The sequence below is a fragment of the Eurosta solidaginis genome, chromosome 2, assembly GCF_040869045.1.
Source record: "Eurosta solidaginis isolate ZX-2024a chromosome 2, ASM4086904v1, whole genome shotgun sequence".
NCBI classification, from domain to species: Eukaryota; Metazoa; Arthropoda; class Insecta; order Diptera; family Tephritidae; genus Eurosta; species Eurosta solidaginis.
This window is the reverse complement of record NC_090320.1, coordinates 277,361,589-277,384,485: the sequence shown is the minus strand read 5'-3', so window position 1 is coordinate 277,384,485 and position 22,897 is coordinate 277,361,589. Positions and strand designations below refer to the sequence as shown.

At 35.7% G+C, this 22,897-nt stretch overlaps 1 protein-coding gene across 3 annotated transcripts in view; it reads right to left on the bottom strand.

Annotated features, from left to right (window-relative positions):
* Positions 1-13,137: 13,137 nt before the first annotated feature.
* The window catches only part of dpp (decapentaplegic), a 337,917-nt gene continuing 328,157 nt past the window's right edge, over positions 13,138-22,897 (bottom strand). For all 3 annotated transcript variants that reach the window (XM_067768139.1, XM_067768140.1, XM_067768141.1), the window contains one exon: positions 13,138-16,707. In XM_067768139.1, the coding sequence (XP_067624240.1) occupies positions 15,827-16,707 (881 nt within the window). In that variant the 3' untranslated portion in view covers positions 13,138-15,826. The remainder of the gene's footprint in view (positions 16,708-22,897) is intronic.

Sequence of the window (22,897 nt, the reverse complement as noted above, 5' to 3'; positions counted from 1 at the left end):
TGCGGGAGTTATCCGGCTGGAGGGATAATGTGGTTGGCCATGCAGTCATCCTTAAGAACCTGCATTCGCCTTCATCGGACTATTGAGCTCCGACTGCATTTTTCAATATGAAGTACGAGGTTGTTTTCCCGGACAGGGATTATTGATAGAAGGAGCCACCGGACGTGAGCGATAGGCTGCAGATTTATACTGACCGCTCCAAACTGGATAAAAAGGTGGGCAGCGGTGTTTTTGCACCTCAACTAGGGTCGAACATATTCTTTAGCCTACCCGATCATTGCAGCGTCTTTCAGTCGGAGGTGGCTGCTATAAATGAGGCCATTGATCACCTGTGGAACGCTGTTCACGGCTATAATAAAATTTGTATTTACTCTGACAGCAGGGCTCCACCAAAAGCGCTTGGATCGGCCACATATAAGTCCAGGACAGTGGAGAAGTGCCGCTCTCCTAACGAGATCGCTGAGCAAACTTCCCTCAGTCTGGTGTGGGATGAACTTGCAAGAGGGGGCACATCCGTTCCGCTTTCGTTATCCTGGAAGGGATTGAGCATGCCGCTCGCTACCCGTAAGCTCACTTTGAAAAGAATTTTCCTTATTGAAGCGGGTGTGATATGGAGCAATCTCGTATCGTGCTACCACACTAAGCTCGTGGAACCATCACCCAGCGGGTTAGGGGGCTAGAATATACCCGCGGTAGGTATGCCTGGCGACCACCGTGGTGTGATGGTAGCGTGCTCCGCCTACCACACCGAATGCCCTGGGTTCACACCCCGGGCAAAGGAACACCAAAATTTTAGAAATAAGGATTTTCAATTAGAAGAAAATTTTTCTAAGCGGGGTCGCCCTTCGGCAGTGTTTGGCAAGCACTCCTAGTGTATTTCTGCCATGAAAAGCTCTCAGTGAAAACTCATCTGCCTCGCAGATGCCGTTCTGAGTCGGCATAAAACAAGTAGGTCCCGTCCCGCCAATTTATAGGAAAAATTAAAAAAAAGGAGCGCGACGCAAATTGGAAGAGAAGCTCGGCCTAAAATCTAAATTATCGCGCCTTACATTTATTTTATTTAGGTATGCATGTCGTAAGAGGCGACTAAAGTAGCAAATAGATCCAAGGAGTTGTGTAGCGCAGCCCTTTCGATGTGTTGCCAGCGCAAAATATAGCTTCTCCAACCCAATTGTCAAACTTACCTATCCGTGGCGAATGCTGCTTTATTAGCAGCCGAGGGTCTGGCGACTCCGAACTCCTCATGGATATATGTAGGGGGTGGAAGGGCTTTATAGCCTAGAAGGTCGCCTGTGGTCATACCAAATCGTTACCGAGATGGTCGGGCTTGGTAACGGAACGTACCGGATTAGCTGAAAAGCGCCAACGTTAAGCCAAATAAAACTAACAGCTGTGGGATAATTACTTATTATCATAAAAATAGTCGTGAGTATGCAATAAAAATATGTAATCAAAAAAAAAAAAAAAAAAGATGAAGAACAAAATTTCTGGGAGATCATTTTCTATGCTAGATTTACAACAAGAAATTCTCTACAAAACTAATCTCGCAGAACACAGTTCCACTAGAATGCTCAGCCTCAATGGCGCTAATGCATGTTAATATTTTATTTGCTAGTTATTTGATATTTACTTAACAAAAAGAGATACTTTACTAACGTGGGGGTTTCCGCTTGTCTTAACATTTCTATGTGCTTTACACACTCGATTGGTGGCGCTAATATTTTGATAAAATTTTGAGTATTTACTTTTCAAGATTTACGGTGATGACGATTTTCATTCGAGCACTCGAAATTCGTTGTGGATAATTTATGATGCAAGTTGTTAATGAGTTTATGTACATATATACAGTGGGATTCACGTAAATAGCACACCTTTTTGATGCATTGACATCTTTGCTCACGATTTTGGAAAATCGAGAATGTAAGCGTAAATGTAATTATGACACTGAAGCGTGAATGTTCGAGCAATGTATGTGAAAGAGTTGACATGAGCGAAATTAGATTAATGGAAATTAACGAAGACTGAAAAACAAATCTGGTATAAGTAGAGGAGGAAACGAAGTAAACGCCAAGAGGATGAAATAGAAGAAGACGAGGCAGAAAAAAGAAAAGAAGGGAGATGAAAGAGAAATTAGAAGTCAAAATCAAAACCGGAACTGAGATCGGATGGTGTTATATACAATTTCTGTCAAATACTTACTGCTTCGTTATTGGAAAATTAAAGTTTCGTTATCGATGGTATATGGGCGCATTATCCATTAGCTGTCGATCAATTATGGGAGTGTTTTCAACAAAGCATAGACGAACTTTCGATTTTTGTCAAGCTGTTAATAGCTTGCTATCGACAACAAAGGTTATCGATAAGTTATCGGGGGTTTTATTGGAAAATTAACGACTTGTTATCGGCCTGTTCTCGATTTGCTGTCGATTAATCTTCGGCTTATTATGACACATATGCAGATACAACTTCGCTAAAAAATAGATGACACATCTGTAAAAAGTCGATGACTCGGCGTTAAAAAGCTGACAACTGATAATAACACTAACAGCCTCATTCTGTATGGCGAGCGAGACGTTTTACGAACGATACCTGCGCTGGCAATGTCATCTGCTAATCGTACTCTGAAGCTTACTTTTTCGTTTATCGTCTAGCTTTACGTTATTCTTCAACTAAACGATCTCAATTGTCAAACTTATTTTCGACCTTTATTGCTGACACTTCGTTTTCGCTTTCACAGCAGAAGCCAATAAAGCTCTTCTCAAATACTTACTCTTATTTGTTTCCCTTAAATTTGCCTCCTTTTGTGGTTGAACTTCAACCCCTATGCGAGCTCATGGTAATTTAAAAACATTAGTTTTTTCGACGCAAACTTTTGTGTTTACACAACCAGCTTCACGAGTACTTGGTACTCATGTCTCTTTTTTGGTAATTGCCTTGGACTTTTTGGATTTCGGGACTGCCTTTGAATCATCTTAATAATTTTCTAGATCATTTTGGTACTATTTGAGTTGACTTCTGTGATTTTTTCTGACTATTTGGGTATTGTTGCGGGACTGTCTCTCGATAAATTTGATATTGTTTCTTTCGGATCATTTCGTAACTCGCTTCGGACGATTTTGTAGAAATTTTCCGGATTGATATCTATCAAATTTAATACATTTTGGATTATATGGGGACTGTTTTTAGAGTCACACATAAAAAGTGATATGTGTGTGGGTATTTTTTGTTGGGCATTTAAATAATACTTGAATATTCTGCACAGGGGCTGAAACCGTTATTCCTTTTATAATATAAGTCCTTGCAAAACTATTAATTTTGGACTTTAAATATATTTGGATCAAGATAAAAATTATTTTCGGATTTTTATTTTATGAGTCCGATAGAACTAGTTAAACTCGGACTTTTAAAAATAAAAGTCCCGAAATAAAAGTTAAATAATGACTTTTATTTTTTAAGGCCGAAATAAAAGTCCCGATTGATAACAAAGAAACGGCTAATCCGAAATAAAGATTTTTTAATTCAGATAAGCCGTTTATTTGTTATCAAGCGGGACTTTTATTTCGGCCTTAAAAAATAAACATCTTTATTTAATTTTTATTTCAGGACTTTTATTTTTAAAAGTCCGAGTGTAACTAGTTCTATCGGACTCAACAAAAAAATACAGATTTTACTTTTATATGTGGACTTTTATGGAAAACGTTCGAAAAATAAAAAGGATGCATGATTCGACATGTTATTGCTATAGGGATACCTGGGAATTCAAACATTTTCACCCAGGACAATTTTTTGACCAGGACTTTTCCAACTCCGAAAAAAAAAAAATTGTTATTTCCGTCACTGATTCTGCACCTTATGCTATATTTATCTGAACGCTGAACTTTCGAATAAATAACTCAAATATTCAGTAAAGCAAATTGTTAGTAGTACCTACCTCAATTATTACAAGTTAAAATCAATAGCGGCTGATTCTTCCTTGCGCTGTTTTTATACTGTCAGTTAACTTTTTCGCCTCGGGTTTAAACTTTTCACGAACAGCGTTCTCGAACAGCTGCTTGTTGTTTCTTATTTCTGTATCTGATATTCTCGTTTGTCTTCTGGTTATATGCGTGTATATGTGGGAGTATTAACTTCTGCTTTTAGGTAATGATTACATGATGTGTGACTGTTTCTCTTTCTTCTTTGCTCTTAGCTGTTGACTACATATTTGTTTGTGAAATATTATCTTCGCTCTTAGCTTCGCTGTTTAGTGAGTTGCGTTCTTCTGTAAGCTTTGAAGTGGATCAGTTGCCAATATATCTCAAAATCGTATTTATGGTACCAATTATTTGAGGAAATTTTCTTCTCGGTTGTTGAATCAGGTTGGATTTCGACGCGATTTATAAATTGTGCTAGTTCTCCACGGGAATAATAAAACGTGTTAGATGAATGTGGAGCCACCCAAGAGTAAAAAACGGATTTAAGATACTGCGCCTAAAACACCCAACAGATTTAACTGTTTCGAACGTTGGCACGACTTTTCCTTATAATAGTTCTTAACCAAAAAACATTTTTTGTTTACATCATAGCGCTGAACCCTTTTCAGAATTGAAATTATATTTCCGTTAACACATTTCCGAATCAAAACACTTCCAAAACCTAAGGGACAATGTCGATTCATGTAGAGGTGTGAATGCCTGCGATAGTAAAAAGCATAAAATAAGAACGCTAAAAAATTACACGCATATTTATTTCCATTAACAAACTACAAGACAATAATAAAAGATGAAATAATTACTTACAACAAAGAACAAAAAGATGATCAACGTATGTCAGCTCCAAATAAAAATGTAAAAAAAAGAAAGCCACACTTCACTTAACCACTTAAATAATGATATTCAATAATGCATCAAAAGATCAATTGATTGCGAAACAAAAGCCAGGCGAAGCATGAAAAGTGCAACCGTTTTAGGCGATGAAACATCACCGCAATTGACTGCTGCTAACCAAAGTAACAACAGACAATACGAAGAAAAAGGACAGCAGTAGCAGCAGGAGCAACTGCCACAAAAAACCCCAAAGCTGCCAACATCCATTCATATTTATATGCAAGCAAATTACTCAAAAACTCAAAACGATGACTTTGCAATAATTTATGCTCATAAATACCTTTTATATAAAGCTAAGAGATCCTCCACAACAATAAGATACATATCATTCAAATACTTGTGGATAAAAGATGATCTTCCCTCTTTTGTGTTTGACGCTGATACAAAAATGAGAATGCAGCAACAACACCAAAGCAGCAAATCTGTCAGTAATGGAACGCGGCTGAATGAATGGTCAAAATATACAAAAAATTGTAACCTGCAAAATGGGTGCAAGTTGGTGTTTCCTGCATTTTCAATGCACTTTAGACAGTTTAATTGGGAGACAACACAGGAACTGTAAAAAAAAACGTATACTTAATAAAAGAAAATATACATCATTATCTTATAATGACTACGCAAAGACTAGGACGGTATGTTATAAAAAAACAGCTGTGTGATTGGTGAGTTTCCAAGTTAGAGTGGCTTTTTGTCTACTGCGAGCAAGAATCCTGCATTTTTGATCATTGGAACGGAAGCTGTAATAACGGTAGTAATATAAGGATGAACAGTTGCACAGGGGCGTAGTGGAGGGGAGGGGGGAATTTCGGCCTGGGCGTTACTCACAAGGAGGCACCAAATGTCCGCAAGGCAGAACTTCCTGTATAAATTTTATTTTTATTATAACTGGTTTCTGGAAAAAATGTTCTATAATAAAAAATGCATGCATATATCCGGAACACTTGCGACAGATTTTGGAATAATTGAAAGAATATTTATATTTTTTTTCACATTCAACGTCACGATAGGAATTATTAAAAAACGCTTTAACAAAAACTAACAAACGTGAATCTGCAACACGATGGAGTGCCAGAATATAAGCGGATAGCGTTATCGGCGATGGGCTAGAGAATGTGGTAGAGAAATTAGCAGTGGAATCTAACACCACAAGTGACACCAGAAGCGAAGCTAAATCTCTGTTGCAAAATATACTAAACTTTAGTTTCATAACATTAGTACATTTCTGGTATGAAATCTTAAGTAGGATTGATCGTGTGCAGCTCAGATTACAAGATCCGAGGATGCATTTTAGAGAAGCGTTTCATGAACTGAAATCATTAGCGAGTGAACTATCCAAAATTCAAGACACTCTCTGTGAAGAAGCAATAGAAAAAGCGAATTCTCTTTGTGAAAAATGGGATATTGATATAGTAAAACGTGAAAGGAGGTGCCGCAAAATGGGCTAGAGATATGTTTTGGTCTTTCCGCAGAATGTGAAATATCTTGCTTTATGAAAAGTGTTTTCGATCGTCTTCAACCAGAAATACGTACAATATTTACACGACTAAATGAACTTAATTTTATATTTGGATTTCTCTTGAACTATGGAAATTTGTTGAGCAAGAATAATAACGACTTATAAAGAAATTGTAAGAACTTGGGTGAATTTTATAATACAGATTTCTATGGAACAAGACTTTTTATCGAAATGTGTGTCTGCAAAATATTACTTCGCAGTATAAAAGAAATTGAACCTAGAATTACGTTAGAATTACTTACTTTTATAATCTGGTATGGAGAAGATGGTTTTCCAAAGTTGACTATCTCAGTATCAATTGCTAGCTGCGAACGTTTACGATCAACGATGGAGCAAGGTCGCATAAGTGACCTAACATTATTAAGTGTGGAAAAAGAAAAATTTAAAATGATAAATTTGATTATATTATTTATAAAAATATGATAAAAATATAGGAAGGTAAAATCATTCTCTCTTCTCGGCGGCCATAATGGTTTTTTGATTTAAAAAAAAATTTTTAAATCTCTCTCAAAAACTTTGTGGAAATGCCAAACCATAGGTTACAAACAAAAATTGTTGCAAATTTGACCTTTACAAATGCCCGATAAAAAATAAAAATAAAATAGATAGAAAATTCGGTATGAATTTTTTAATTTCGGTTTTATAGTTTTTTTTTTTTTTTAATTTATACGATTTAACCATGCATGGTCATAATTTGCTCATACCAGCATCCGGCTTACTTCCATCATTAGAGATGTTGTAGGTTTTCGCAGCTGGACAATTCACCTAGTACAACTGGGGGATATAAATTTGTGGAGGTTGAATTTTTCCAACACCTTTTCCCCTCACTTTGGCATTAAGTGAGCTATAACACTCAAGAAACTTTAAATAAAATCCTCTAACGGAGGTCCAAGGAACCGAGCAGTTTCAATATGGTTTTACCAAAAAGAAGTTGCTATGACAGATTTTTGTTCCACATTACAGACGAGTAGATGATTTGTGCTATACACCAGGCTGGCGCCATACATAGAGATCGAAATTAGGGCAGAATAACGCGCATATCCTTCGGAAGTGTGCATTCTTCTTCAGCGATGTCTGCAAAGGCGGGAGCCTGACGTTGAAGGAAATCGCAGACTCTGCGCTCGTGTTGCTCTGGATCATACTACACCAGATCTCGTCATATGTCTTATGCAGATGTCTCCTTATCTGCCTTGGAGGCGCAACTACATCAATCAATTGTCGTTTTAGATACCTCGTTGCTCAGACGTCTTAAGAAGATATTCCGTGGCAGTTATAAGCGGGAAATTTGGCAGCCCTGCAAATTTCTCCGCTGCAGCGATTTGAGGATTTTGATGCATCTTTATGCATTGTAGGCAATTTTGACTGCATCTGTATTGAAGCAGAGACTGTCTTCGAACGTCACAACCAAAAGTTGTAACGTTATGCCATCGAAGTGGCGGTCCAGTTGTTATGTTATGTGCAAGGTGCACGTCGTGAATCATATGGCCGTATGTACACTAAATCAGTTCCAAGTCCTGTGGTGTGAACAATTTGAAGAGACAAAGGATATAAATAGTTATTTTGCGGCATAGTTTTCTTTTGTTGATTCCAATCTGCATTCGCAGAGCCATTAAGCTGTCGGACAAAACACCTCTAAGCCTTCAACCCACCGGGGAATGAAGCTCCCTCTGTTGTTTTCCCTCAGCAACGAGAGCAATGTTTCCTATATTTCAGAATGAGGGTGCCGGAGTTATGATGACTTTCCCACCGTTATGATGGCGCACCCACCAAAATAATTACACTCCAATGGTGGTTCTCTAAAAAAGTTTGTGCTTAACGTAAAAATATTTAATATATTAAAATAAAAATGTAATGTTTGTTTATGTACAATTTTGTATAGAAAACAAAATCAACACAAGTAAGGAAAACTAAGTTCGGGTGTAACCGAACATTACATACTCAGCTGAGAGCTTTGGAGACAAAATAAGGGAATATCACCATTTAGGAAAATGCACCTAGGGTAACCCTGTAATGTGTTTGCATGGCATAGGCATCGAATGGAAAGTATTAAAGAGTATTTCAAAAGGGAGTGGGCCATAGTTCTATAGGTGGACGCCTTTTCGGGATATCGCCATAAATGTGGACCGGGGGTGACTCTAGAATGTGTTTGTACGATATGGGTATCAAATTAAAGGTTTTAATGAGAGTTTTAAAAGGGAGTTGCCGTCAGTTGTATATGTGAAAGCGTTTTCGAGATATCGAACAAAATGTGGACCAGGGTGACCCAGAACATCATCTGTCGGGTATCGCTAATTTATTTATAAATGTAATACCACGAACAGTAATCCTGCCATGATTCAAATGGCTTTTTTGACTTCGCCCTGCAGAACTTTTTCATTTTCTTCTACTTAATATGGTAGGTGTGAAACCCATTTTACAAAGTCTTTTCTAAAGTTATATTTTGCGTCAAAAAACCAATCCAATTACCATGTTTCATCCCTTTATTCGTATTTGGTATATAAATATGGCATTTTTTTCATTTTTCGTAGCTTTCGACATCGAAAATGTGGGCGAGGTCATAGTCGAATTTCGCCCATTTTTAATATCAAGATAAAGTGAGTTCAGATAAAGACGTGAACAAAGTTTAGTAAAGATATATCGATTTTTGCTCAAGTTAGCGTGTTATCAGCCGAGCGGAAGAACAGACGGTCTACTGTGTATAAAAACTATGCGTGGCTTCAACCGATTTCGCCCATTTTCAGAGAAACCAGTTATCGTCATAGAAGCTATACCCTTACCAAATTTCACAAGGATTGGTAAATGTTTGTTCGACTTATGACATTTAAATTATTCTAGACATATTTATCAAGGGCGGGGCCACGCCCATTTAGAAATTTTCTTTTATTTTTTCTATTTAGTTGCACCATATCATTACTGGCGTTGAATGTTGACATAATTTACATATATACTCTAAAGATATTAACTTTTTTTTTTTAATTTGACTTTAAAAATTTTTTTTTTTTAAAGTGGGCGTGGTGGTAATCCGATTTTGCTAATTTTTATTCAGCATACATATAGCAATAGGAGTAACGTTCCTGCCACATTTCATCATGATATCTTCAACGACTGCGAAATTACAGCTTGCAAAATTTTAAACTACCTTCTTTTAAAAGTGGGCGTTACCATGCCCATTATCCAAAATTTTGCTAATTTGTTTTTCTGCGTCATAAGGTCAACTCACCTACCAAGTAAAGCGATGAATTAACCGTCTTTGGCAATGCATTATCGCCAAAAAATATTTTGCCACGGGCGCAAGAAAACCTCACTACGCCCCTGCAGTTGCAGCCCCAGCAAAAAAGATTGATTTGCAATAAACTGCTGAGGTGGAAAAAAAAATTGCAAAAGTAAATTTCTAAACTTAAATCCTTTGCTGAGAGGATATCGAAAAATTTTGTTTGAATTTTTTTATCCTTACAAATACATACAGCCGAAATAGGTTTTTTAGTGAAGCTTGCTTTTTTGACATCTGTCCTTTAGAATTAATACGATATAATACTTGTTTTAAGAAGCTTTATCAGAAAGTCCTTTTGAGCTCTTGAGTTGCTTTCATATACTAGTTTTGTCTGATAAACCAGTTGCAGCCTATTGAAGTATACTTTTCGTTTCACTAAACCAAAACGACTTCAAAGCTTAAAGAAACTTTAAGGGGAATTATTGACCTTCTGAAGATAAAAAACTGACATATTAATTAAAAAAACCAAATCTCAAATAACCAAGTTACAACAAGTAGCCGTTAAAAGGAACTAAAAAAATATTTTATTTCATACATCCGGGCCATCGTCGTGTGATGCTGACGTGCTCCGCCTACCACACTGAAGGTCTGGGGTCAACTCCGGGGCAAAATTCAATCAAAACTTTAGAAAAAATTGTTTTCAATTAGAAGAAAGTCTTTCTAAGCGGGGTCGCCCCTCGGCAGTTATGCGGCAAGCACTCAGAATGTGTTTTTGCCACGAAGAGTTTCTCAGTGAAAATTCATCTGCCTTGCAGATGCCGTTCGGAATAGGCATAAAGCATGTTAAAAAGGAGCACGACACAAATTGGATGAGAAGCTCGGCCTAAGTCTATTCGGAGGTAATTCCCAACACTTCGACTAGAAAACATTTCCTTCCTTTATTAATGCCTTCAGTAATTGACCTATGTAGTCATATTAAATCAAACGTTTTTTTTTTTTTAATAAATAGAATGGAAAAATTTAAGCAACGTAACATCAGAATAGACAAGGCAGTTTCGATTATTTGTAAGTCTCTTCAAAATCTTTTTCTCCCGGAAACGGCATTCGATGCCGCACTCCTGCGTTGATCGATTTTTGACAAGCAGATTCGACCAAATTTTCCAAAAGGTATACAAATTCAAATTTTTTTTTTTTATACAAATTCTAAAAAGTACCTGGTTGGGAAAAAATATCCGGATCTAAAAAAACCGGTTATTAAAAAGGACCCGGTATTGAAAATGTATCTGGATCCGAAAACTACCTGTTTTCGAGATTCTAAAAAGTAAACGGTTCTAAAATAGTTCTCGGATCTGAAAAATTACCCGCTTCTGAAATGTACCTGTTCTCAAATAGCACCCGGTTCTAAAAAGGTACGAGCATCCAAACATGTAACCTGTTCTGTACAAGCAACCGGTTTTTAAAACAATGTTTGCTTTATATACGTCGCCATCTCATCTACAAATTGGTATCCTTCATTATTACTGTGCTCCACAAAAGAAATGCTAGCGAGGCTCGGCACTTTCGTACAATATTCGCTTTGATTCAATTAGATTTAAATGCTCTTAAGACTGCATGGCTGTTCTGGCTCTCAACAAAGATAATAAGTTTAGTCGCTGGAGTTGTAAATTCTGAAGAAGTGCGACCGATATTTGTTCAAGGACAGGCGATTGCGTTCTGGAAAATAATTTTCAAAAGTTGGTGTTGGCGTGACAAATGTAGTTACTGAAGTAGCAGGTGTGCTCACCCACAGAACAGCTACACAAGTAACATTTTCGGAGGCATGAACTGCTGTGAGCAGATGTCGCACGCGTACATATTCTGTTCTAGCATATATTGTGTATATGGTCTCCACTTGATTATAGGCATTTTAGTAATGTTACCTCATAAATCAATATCTCGATAGCAAATAAGGACTGGTACAAAAAGCTACTTTGTTTGTACTTTTTTTATTAGCATGGAGAAACATATTTAAATAATTAATAAGTAAAGAAATTTTATTATTTTATTCGTTGCTGTCCGTATGATCGAACTTTTCTGGAGAGACTCGTCATCAAGTTTTTATAATTTTTAGCCATACCGTCCGCCACGTTCTTCTTACTTCTGTAACTATTTTTGTTGGTTTCTCTATTCCCAAAACTTTTTGCTTTCATCTGAGCCTAATTTTGCTTAATTAGCCGCAACTAAGGCATGTTAGTTGGATTCAATTTTTTCTTAAAATAATGTATGTACATTGTTATTTTTGAACCACTTTTGAGTTAAACGAGCTCACATGTAATGTTCTGGAGCCAAGTCCATCCAAAATATAGATAATCTATTATGGTGACGATGAGAATGGCAGAAGTTCTTGAAGACACTCTTACACCTGAATTTCTGTGTTAATGGTTCCCATCGTGGTCCTGGGTTCACGCCCCGGGAAAAGCAACATCAAAGTTGAAGAAACAAGTTTTTTTCAATTCTCTGCAGTATTTGGCAAGCACTCCGAGTTGTATTTCTGTCATGAAAAGCTCTCTGTGAAAACTCATCAGCCTTGCAGATGCCGTTCGGACTCGGAATAAAACAAGTAGGCGCCGTTTCACCAATTGGTAGGAAAAAAAGGAACACGACGCAAATTGGAAGAGAAGCTCGGCCTTAAATCTCTTTGCAGGTTATCGCGCCTTACATTTATTTATTTTTTTAATGGTTCCCTTCGTAGAGAACGGCGTGGATTTATGCCAAATCAGACGTTTCTGCCAAACATTTCTATCAAGGTGGTTTTTTCGTAATAGGAATATTCTCTTCAGACTGCAAGCAATAGCACAGGGTATCTGACAACTTTCCTAAGTCCGTTTTCAAAAACTTTGCGTCCTCAATAATAACAGAAATTTTTGTTTGTCAATTCGTTCTCATAGATCTTACGTGCAAGAGAACTGCTTTTTGACGTCTGTTTTCCACTACGTTTTGTAACTTCATTCTTTTTGTACGTCATAATACAATTTTTCTGTTTTGCCAACATCTTTTGTTAACATGGAACGGTTTTTCCTAAATAGGGATAGCACATTATTCTTCAACGGGGCGTCTGCTGACCTTTTTGGGCTTCCACTTCTTTATTTATTTTTTTTTTTCAAGCATTTCCTGAAGTGCAAAATCGTTCTTCGGGCAGTGTCTGTTTTGATATTGTTTTGAGTTTTGTAAAATTTTTTTAGCTAACATTGGGATTATTTGTTCAAAATTAAGTACAGAATTTTTTTATGTAGTTTTCCTTCTTACTAATTTTCCGCGTTGTTAATGGCTCGACTTCAGAAACTAATATATTCTTAAATATTTTATAAAACACCAATTCAGATATAATTTATTCAAAGCCTTCTTTGTCATTACTAAAAACTTATAGCCAGTTCTAAATTTGCAGAACTTTCTGTACCACTCCTTATTTGCAAATTTGAATTGTTTCTCTGAATGTTTCAACTCACCATTGCATGCCATTTGATGGAAGTGTTTTCGCTCATTGAAATAAAAAAGAATAGCAAATATTTTTCTTATAAAAATTTGTTGTTATATTTTTTTCATTTTCTTTTTTGTTTTAATTTTCGTTGAGTTTTCTTTTGTAGTATGTTTTCATATCGTATATAGTATTTATACATAAATAAATAAAAATGTGTGTGTATGCTAATATGTGTGTTTGTGTCTGTTAGTTTTTTATAAGTATGAGTGTTGTTTAAAACATTCTTTTACAATTTTTTGTTTTTCTTTTTTCTGTTCAGTATTAAATTTTTGTTTACATTTTATATAAATAAAATTAAAACTAGATACATACATACATACACATATCTTATGTATATATATACTAAACTAAAAACGCTATATATATATAATAAAATTTATATATACTTAAAACTTTTACTTTTTACAATTTTCGTAATTTTTTTTAGGAAAACATACTTAAATGTTTACTATGTTAATATGTATGGATACTTACGTATATATACATATATATATATTTATTATTATATGGCTAAGCTATGGTAGAAAAAAAATACAGCATACACTTTACAAATTAATTTAATTTAATTAACTAAAAAGTAGTATCAACATAAATGTCACACAGAGGCACGAATATATTATATTTAATTAAAAATATAATTATTTATTAATAATATTTCATTTTTTTTTATAGGACTCGCAGGGTTAAACATACATATATACATGCAAAATATGTTTACAAAATGCTTTTCTTAAGTTTATAAAAAGTTTAAATTTTTTTACAAAAGTGTTTTTATCATGATTAGAGAGCGACCGAATAACGATTTTCGAGGCCAATCGTATACGACCGAAACTGGCGCGAAAAATTTCGAAAGCTTAAAAAAATTGGTAGTGAAGGACTTTTTAAACATCAGATCCATTTATCCACAAAAAATCGAATAGTGGACGAACAACCGTTGCCCGTTTACGTTGAACCTTAACAAAAAGTCGAATCATCGGACTTAAACTAGAAAGGTCAAACGCAGATTTCAAATCCCACTCCGAGAAGAAGAGGCTTTGAAGAAATTTAAAAGGTATACTCGACTAAAGTGTCGCCTTGTGCGTCCTGATGTTGTGTGGAATCAATTTTAAACAAAAATAATTGACAAAAAAATTTTTACCAAGCCGAAAAGACATTTTAGACGCAGAAATTGCTCACGTCGAACAAAAGGCCGAATTGCCACCAGTTTAAAAAAAAAAATATCTAAAGAATATTGAGTTCTAACCGAAACTCGAACCTATTTGGGGCCGTTTTGAAGCAGTCGAATATTTTACAAAGTACCAAAAAACAATATTTAAAACTTGCCCTCCTTAATATTGATATTTTAAGGAACAAAAACATATCTTTTAGATAAATATTCGCACGTTCTTGCTATCGCAGCCGAAAGGTTAATTTGTGGGCAAAAATGAGAATAATCGAACATTCGGTCAGTCTCTCAGCATCACGAATCTCACAATGAAGTCATTTTATTAGCAAAAATTTCAGCATTTTCTGTTATAAAAACATGTATTTTACTTTTTTTATTTTTCATAATTTTCCATTTATTTAATAATTTTTCATTTCTTATTCCTTTCCAATAATTACATATAGTGACTACTAACGATACAATTCGATTGTAAAAAATTTATAGCAGAACCTATATAACAAGCGCTAGTTGTAAATTATATATTTAAATAAAATCTAATTTTTTACAAAATATCAATTTTTTAATTAAACAATGTAACTAATCCAAATTTTTTTTATTTTACAAACACAGTTTCAGTTTACAACTAAGCCGAGTTGCGGCTACGAGCGCCGCGTACAGCACAATGGTTGGCAACGCAGCTTTAGCAGCAGTACATGCTGCAGGAAGTAGTGGTAGTTGAAGTAATAACGAAATAAACACATGAATTGCAACGACGACGACAGCAACATTGGTTATTAGGGCGGCAACGGCGACGGCGACGATTTCGTAAGATGATCGTTGGTGCTGTTAGAGCAACTATATTTGCTATGACTCATCGCAACTTTATTTTTTTAAAGACGATGTCATCCTTACACAACTGTCATATGTCTTGGCAGCCTGGCTGTCAATAGTGACATGCATTTTCAGCGCAATGCACTCAACTCGATGCCAACGCATACGCATTGTTATATATATATATGTACATACAGCTCTTTCCACTTGTATTCTTCATTTAATAACTTGTTTTATGTATGTTAATTAGAGAAATTAAAATCTAAAGTTTTTCTTTACTTATAATTTATATATTCAGTCCTTTATGTTTGCATATCGTTTAATAAAATTTAAACTTATTAAAGCGTGAAGCGGCTTGAAACCCAGCATTTTATGCTCTTTCGTTTGCGCTCCCGTTTCGTGTACTTCTCACAATTAAGCGCGTTCTTTGCTGTATTGTATTAGAAGCGCTTCTTCGCTTGTGAGAGCTGGCTCGCTCATTCGGTGCGCACACCAATAGCCAATAAGTGCGCGCTTTTAACGATGGAGCTGCACACTAAACATTTTATTTGCTGCGTGCATGCGTGCGTCAAGCTCGTTTCGCTTGTTTGTGTTGTTGCCTAGCGACAACGTTTCGTGTTTGGCTACTGCTTGATGAATTTTGCTTATTTATGAGTTCGATCTTAAATTCGTTACTGCGAATATTAACAGTTTTACGCATGAGCTCTAAATATTATAATCGCTACATTTTCACCAAATACGATTACCGACATCCACAGCCAACAACTGTCATATCTTGATAATTCTTAAGCACAACAGTATTCTGATCATTCAAATAGAGCATTGATATGCCCTCCAACTGTGTTGGTACACAGCAAGCCTTTGGTACTTTACCCGGATTAAGGTTATTGACTAAAGTTTGCACGACCGCATGATTTGTTGAGTTCATATGTTCGGCTAATGGAAAAGGACATTTACCTTGACAGTAAAATGCATCATAACCGGGTGGCGCAACAATCCAATCACTCCAACCAACATCCGCAAAATCGACATAGAGCGAATGCCGCCTGCATATTTCATCACTATTTTTTCTACGATGACCACGTCGATGATGACCACCGGCACGTTTTGAACGCGTGCTAGTGTCACGTACTGTACGCGTTTTATGCTTACCATCGTCGGTGTAAGCGTAGAGCACAGGTTGTTTGTATTGCCAACTTTCGTGTGTTTCATCAATGCTACGTCGTAGGCGGACATGATGATGTGGCGCAGGTTTAAGTGCAGGCGCTGTTCGTACTTCAATTAATATACCATAGTTCTTTTTCGGTGTCTCGAGCCACCGATTAACTGCTGTTTGTACGTTGAGGCTAACAGTTTCGGTGCTGTTAAGACGCACTGTCTTATTATCTAACAGCTTTAAGCTGGGATCTCGTTTGCCTCGTATTCCTACTCGTGTTATATCGTAGGCGATTACTTGATAGCGCATGCGCTTAGCAAGGCGCTCATTGAGCACGGCTTCGCTGATGGCATCACGCGTCAATTGCAGCTCTGCTGCTTTCAGCTTCTCTTCGGTGGGTATGCTTTTCACGTCGAAATGCAAACGAAACCGATGATGATGAGGAAATCGGTCGTCGATTTTACTCTCTGGAATGAAAGAATAAAAACGATGAGTAAGATGGGTGATTTCTACAATGATGCGATCAATATTTTAACGCTCATTCTTAAATCAATCTAAGTTTATGAGCGAGCACCGCTATATAATTATTTCTTATAAATAAAGGTAGAAAGTTCAACCTGAGATGTAAGAGTGCTTTCAACATATCATATGAATTTTTCGAGCGACTTAAATCCACATCGCACATTTAATCCAATGGCAGTCTGAGGAGTTGAAGTGGTCTTACCGGCGGCGGTGGATCTTATGTGAAAGAACTGCTCATATGCGGTATACTTCACTGAACCTACGAAGGCTGTTTTCACCGTCACCACAACAAAAAATTGAATGTTGAAAAGCGGCGGCAAGTCTATGAGTTTATAAAGGTGTACCCACATTGCTTTTGAAACACCATGCAAAGTCATGCAATTAGTGTCATCAATGGTTCAACGAATCTTGGACTATTTTGATTCAGGGGAGCTTATTAGTCTCAAATATTTACCCTCCCAGTTATGTATGTATCCAATACAACTTTAGTTAAAAAATCCTACCATATTTCCCACCAAACATACTATTACATGTCACATTACACTTTAATTGCATTGGCAACCCGCACTCGCTACGGTCACTGCCTCTAAACTAATACACAAACAATAACAAATTATTCGCAGTACTTGAAAACTAAGCGGGAATCCTGCATAGGTAAGAAAGGAGGCATCTAATATTTATTGCAATCACCTTTTGAAACTCTCAAGTACCAAGACAATGGCAGAGCACTCGAATGCACAGTAGGATTTTAGAGATTTTGTGTTAAGCGGTAAATGAAAGAATCTCAAGTATTTATGTATATATTTCTATGCATAATTTATGTGGCACAAAGTATATGAACCTTTTTTTGTTGCTGCTGTTTTTGTTATTGTAAAATTGCACTTCTCGTTTCGCATCAGCAACAGGTAAGTTGGTATTTTTTCTTCTTCTGTAAATGAGAATATGCACGTGTGAGAATGTCTAGCGGTCAAAAGATGCACTGTTAGTATGTCCTGTATAGAGGATAAATACAATGTGACTCGAGCCACTAAGACCAAATGCAAGCGTGGTTATATATATTAAAATATTGATACGTTTGTATATAGGCTTATGTTAGAGATGCTACGAAAACCCGTTTTACAACATTAGTTAAACCAATAATAGAATATGGATCGATTGTATGAAATACCCGCTATCAAATTAGATAGTTTAAGACTAATTCAAAAACAGTTTTTACTTTTTGCCTTAAGCGATTTTCAGTGGGATTCCTTGTATAATCTACCTCCTTAAGCCAATCCGCTAAAACTCTTTAATCTTCCAACTGTTGCAAGTCGCAGAGAGATGCTTGGAGTAATTTTTATGCAGAAATTAGTGAAAGGCTTGGTTTCCAGCCCTTTTCTACTAAGGGAAGTTAGCTTCAATGTTCCTTCTCGGCCAACTAAATATTGTAAACCCCTTTTCCGGAAACAATGTAGAACCAATTTTGAATTAAATGAGCCCTTCCGCAGTCTGCGTCAGGATTATAACTCTCACTCATGCATAATTGTCAGTTCGGAACCAATTTTTAGCATTAAACAAGCTTTTCTTTATTCTCTTAAAAATTACCAATTCCCTTATCCTACCAACCTGATTATTATTCTTTTCTAACTATTTATACATATGTCAGTAGTATTTAACCTACATCTCTAGTGTTTTATTTAGCTAATGAGCTTGACAATTCTCTGTAGCTTAGTACATTCAGATCTCGACGCTTAACAAATCCCTGCCTTTCAACGACATGGAAAACTAAAATTACAAATCCGTGCGTCATGCTGATGAGGCTATCGTGTCGGTTGGGCGGGCTTTGAAGGGTAAAACTGTTGGGAATTAGTATTATTATAAAATAAATTCACTTAAGATTGAGTAGAAATCGGCTAATTTATCGGGATCGGAACCGAAATCGGAGTCTAGGCAAGTTACGAAGAGAATATCGTACTTAAATTTCTTTAATCTTCGTTTAAGTAGAAGATGTCTGATGTTGTACATTGCATTTTCTTTTCTGAAAATAATGTGGTCCTGTTGGTTTCCCCGCTATCTCATGAGTTTGTAAGAACCTTTCACAAAATATTTTCCACTCACTAAGGAAGGCGGGTAACTTAGCTATAAATAGAATCACTTTGCATTGCTCCCGGAAGTCTAGTTCAAAATTGAGAATTTAAGAGAGAAACATGTTTTTCAGTAAAGAAAGCAACACTACATTTGACATAGACTCTTTTTTCTAATCAGCTTACGTTGTAAAACCGATTCTATACACTCGAAACCAAAAACCGAATCATAAGTCTAAGCCAATCGAAAGTTCCAACCATTTCGTTAGCGGAGTCGAAGTTTGTAATATCCCTAGTTTTCTATTAACCAATGTATATAGTTTTCGCCTAAATAGTTGTTGTTTGTGTTACTCTTTAGCCTGGGATATTATGCCCATGGAAAAAAGCGTTCGTTTGCTCGCGAATATGCATTGTGATAACTATTATTTGTTGTATCTATTGTATGAAATTATGATCATTTGTATGGATTGATTTATTTGTTGGTGTGCGTCGCTGCACGTATGTATTCTATTGAATAAATTTCAAGGTCATTTCGCGCAAAACAATTAAGAGTCGGCTATGTGAGAACAATCGTACTCACATAAATCATTATTATAGTAAAGGATATTGAAGTTGTATCCTTTTGAAAGTATGAAGCACAGGTGGGAAAATACACACCTAGTGTGTTCAATTTTTTGAACTATGTATTAAGATGTGTGCTTACATATGTACATATTTCAAGAATTTTTCTCCAGACGTATTTCCTATTTTGTAAGTTGCATATTATTAATCGATTGTTGTACTTTCAGAATCGGGCATCCAGCTGGCTAATATTTCGCACAATTCTAACTTGCGGAAGCTGTAAATTTTTTCGAACCGAGAGAACGGTTTTGCTTTATTGGAAAGGCCCAGAAAGGGGGGTTGGACTCACCTCCAAAAATTTTGAATTTACCTAAAAAAAAAACTTTCTTATAGCCTTATCTTGTTCTTTTGTTCACAATTGTACATACCTATATTTAAATTTATTATCTTATTGAAACCATGAAGCAAACTTTTCAAGAAAATTAACTTTGGTGTAATTCACTTGAATCCATCTTGTTTAAGTGACTTAAACTATGAACATTTTTCGTTCGTTTGTTTCATTAGCCATTTAGTGTGCTTGTAATTTTCAACTGGTTAGTGAAATATTCTAAAGACATAGTTTGAATTTTTTTATCCCAAAGGGGGGTTTTTGAAAGCAAAACAAGGTGGCTCAACCCACACGGAGCTCCCCCTTGCTCGCCCCCAATGAATAAATACAAGATGTAACAGGTGCATAGCGACCTCCCTCTCTAAAAATAATAACATAACATACAGTCCACAAAAATAACAAATAATATAATAATATAATAACAAAAAAACTATTCGCCCGTCGAACCACCAAAGCTTAGACAAATCTCATACAAAGTTTGATAAAAAACTCGCACTTTACAGCAGCATTAATCATACAATCCCTCGTCTCTATTTACTCCCTACCTAAAACAGTATACACGTGGTCTAAAACGGCTTTATCCTTTTGCTTTCGGCCACGTTCTGCAAGCCACACCTCATACAACTCCCTCTTTGTGATCGTTATTATATCAAAAGGGGGATGGATAATCATTTGAGCAATAATATTGAATTATTGTAGAAATTCAAAAATTATTGTGGAACAGCGTGGTTCAAACTTTTGGCAGGCTTTTCTTTTTTTCTTTCGGTTTTATATATTTTCAGCACAAAAATAATACATATTAAAAAACTCCTAATTTCGTAAAAAAATACTCAACCAAAAAACTTTTGAACACTTGCAAAATAATACAATTACGTGTAGATTTTAAATAACCCAAAAATATTTTAGCTTTTGTTTCACCACAAAGTTATTTCACTTCTGTAAATTGCACTACTTAGCGCATCATCAACAACTAGCAGTTTGACAGCAGATTATTCAATGAAGAACAATAATTATAAGAAATTAAAAACTGTGGACATTTTAGAAACAAACTGCATTCAAATTTCAAAAAAAAAAAAAAAAAAAAAAAAAATACTTGAAAATTTTTACTTTTTCGCGTCTAAACCAAGCAAACATGCCACTGTGCGCCGTGGTGTGATGGTAGCATGCTCCGCCTACCACACCGAATTTCCTGGGTTCAACGAGCCATTTTTTTATCGTTTAAAGAAAAGTTTAAATTATAACTATAAGAGCACAGTGACAGTAAATCTGAATTAATTTGTGATATTTTTAGTATTATATAGTGGTGAGTGTGAAAGTCAGTGACTGCGACGCAAAGTGTTACGGCGTCATGCATAATGTGGCCCTTAAATTGCCGATGTTGCCAAAAACAAAACAAGCGAAAAATTAGTAGGAGAAGTTGTATGTATGATTCAATTACTACAGGTTTGTTTTCCAATGACGACAGAGCGTTGACACTCCCAAATTAAAAAATCTGGACGTATTGCTTTTGCAAAGTAAGGAAAACGGTTAATAATTCAATCGCCTTCAGCGAAAATTTTAGTAGAAAAGTACGTTTAGTAGTATATTACTGTGATAATAAATTTGTAAATGCGGTTTTGGGGGAAATAATTAATTTTCTACTAAATATTTCGTGAACTGATAAAGAGCTATGTTTGTTTGGCCATTCTTGCAGAGTTGTCTGACGAATTTTTTTCAAAAATGCACTATCAAAATGCACTACCTCTTTGTTAAAAAAACTCCCTATCTGAGCATAAGTTCAATTCATCTTGAAATAAGAGGGAGTTAATTAAAAGCATTCTGAGTAAGGGGTTCATCAAACAAATTTTGATATAGGGCGTTTTTGTGATAGAAAATGAAATTTTTTGAAAAATATTTGGAGATACGACGGTTTCCAACTGGCAGACAACATAGGGTGATACACTACTTAGCAGCCGCAATGAAATGACAAAACAAAAATAAAAGAAAATGGCTTATTGTCTTAGAACTTTATATCCGGCCTTGACTTTGACAGAAGAGTTAAACTTTTATGCGGTCCTGCTACACAGGCAGTATTTGCGTTTTTATTCTGAAATTTAGGAAAGCTCTTTTCCGTATAAGTATTCATGGAAGTTTTCCGGATAAGCCGTTAATTTAGAATATTCAGAACACGTTTGTTTGATACTACCTCACGAGTTCCGAATATTCCAAATAAGTATATAAATAATATTCCAAATATAAAACGATTCCACAAATTCTTAAATGGAGACGAATGCTCCGAACATACGGAATGAATAAGTTAACATTCCCAATAAGTAAATTTCTGTATGACATCTCCATTATTTACTAATCACATTTTACATGAATTGATTTACTAGACGAATTTTTGGCGTTGCACGATGAATTTTAATTTCATCATGATAATAAGAAAATTGTTCTAAGGAACTATGCAATTCCAGACTTATCGGATAGTTGTACATTGATTGCTTGCTATTCCTTCTACTAATATTTTTCGAAACAACACAGTTAACGGATGTCAACTGGATTTGGGAACAAAGTGGCTGCAATTGTCAAAAAATGTGTCAACCGAACAAACCTCTTGTGATTGAATCATGAATGCATACCATGTCTTTAAAAAAAACTAAGACAACTCCACACTACAAATTTGAAAATAAATAAATGTAAACACGTCATTGCTCTACGCTTAGCCACATGAAGTTTTCTTGCTTTATTTTGATTTAATGCAGCTGATTCCAACGATTAGAAAACGAATCGAATTCTAATGTCTTTCTCTAAGGTAAAAGGTTAGAGTAAGAAGTGCGAAGCTATCGAGAATTATAGCATTTTCGGCAAAAAGTGGACTTTGGTCCCGATATCGAGAAAAGGTTAGACGTCTAACGTAGAGTTCTAATTGGTTTCTGTGTGAATTTAAAATTGAAGCGCAATTACGCGTCAATGATGATACGCCTCGTGAGCATATTGCGTTACCCAAAATTGACAATACAAATCTAAGTTAAAAAAATAAAAAAATAAATCACAAATATCACTTTAAAACAAATTTGGCAATCTTCGGATTACGTTAACTCCATTGGTAATTGTGAAAAAAAAACGTAAAAACTAACAAAA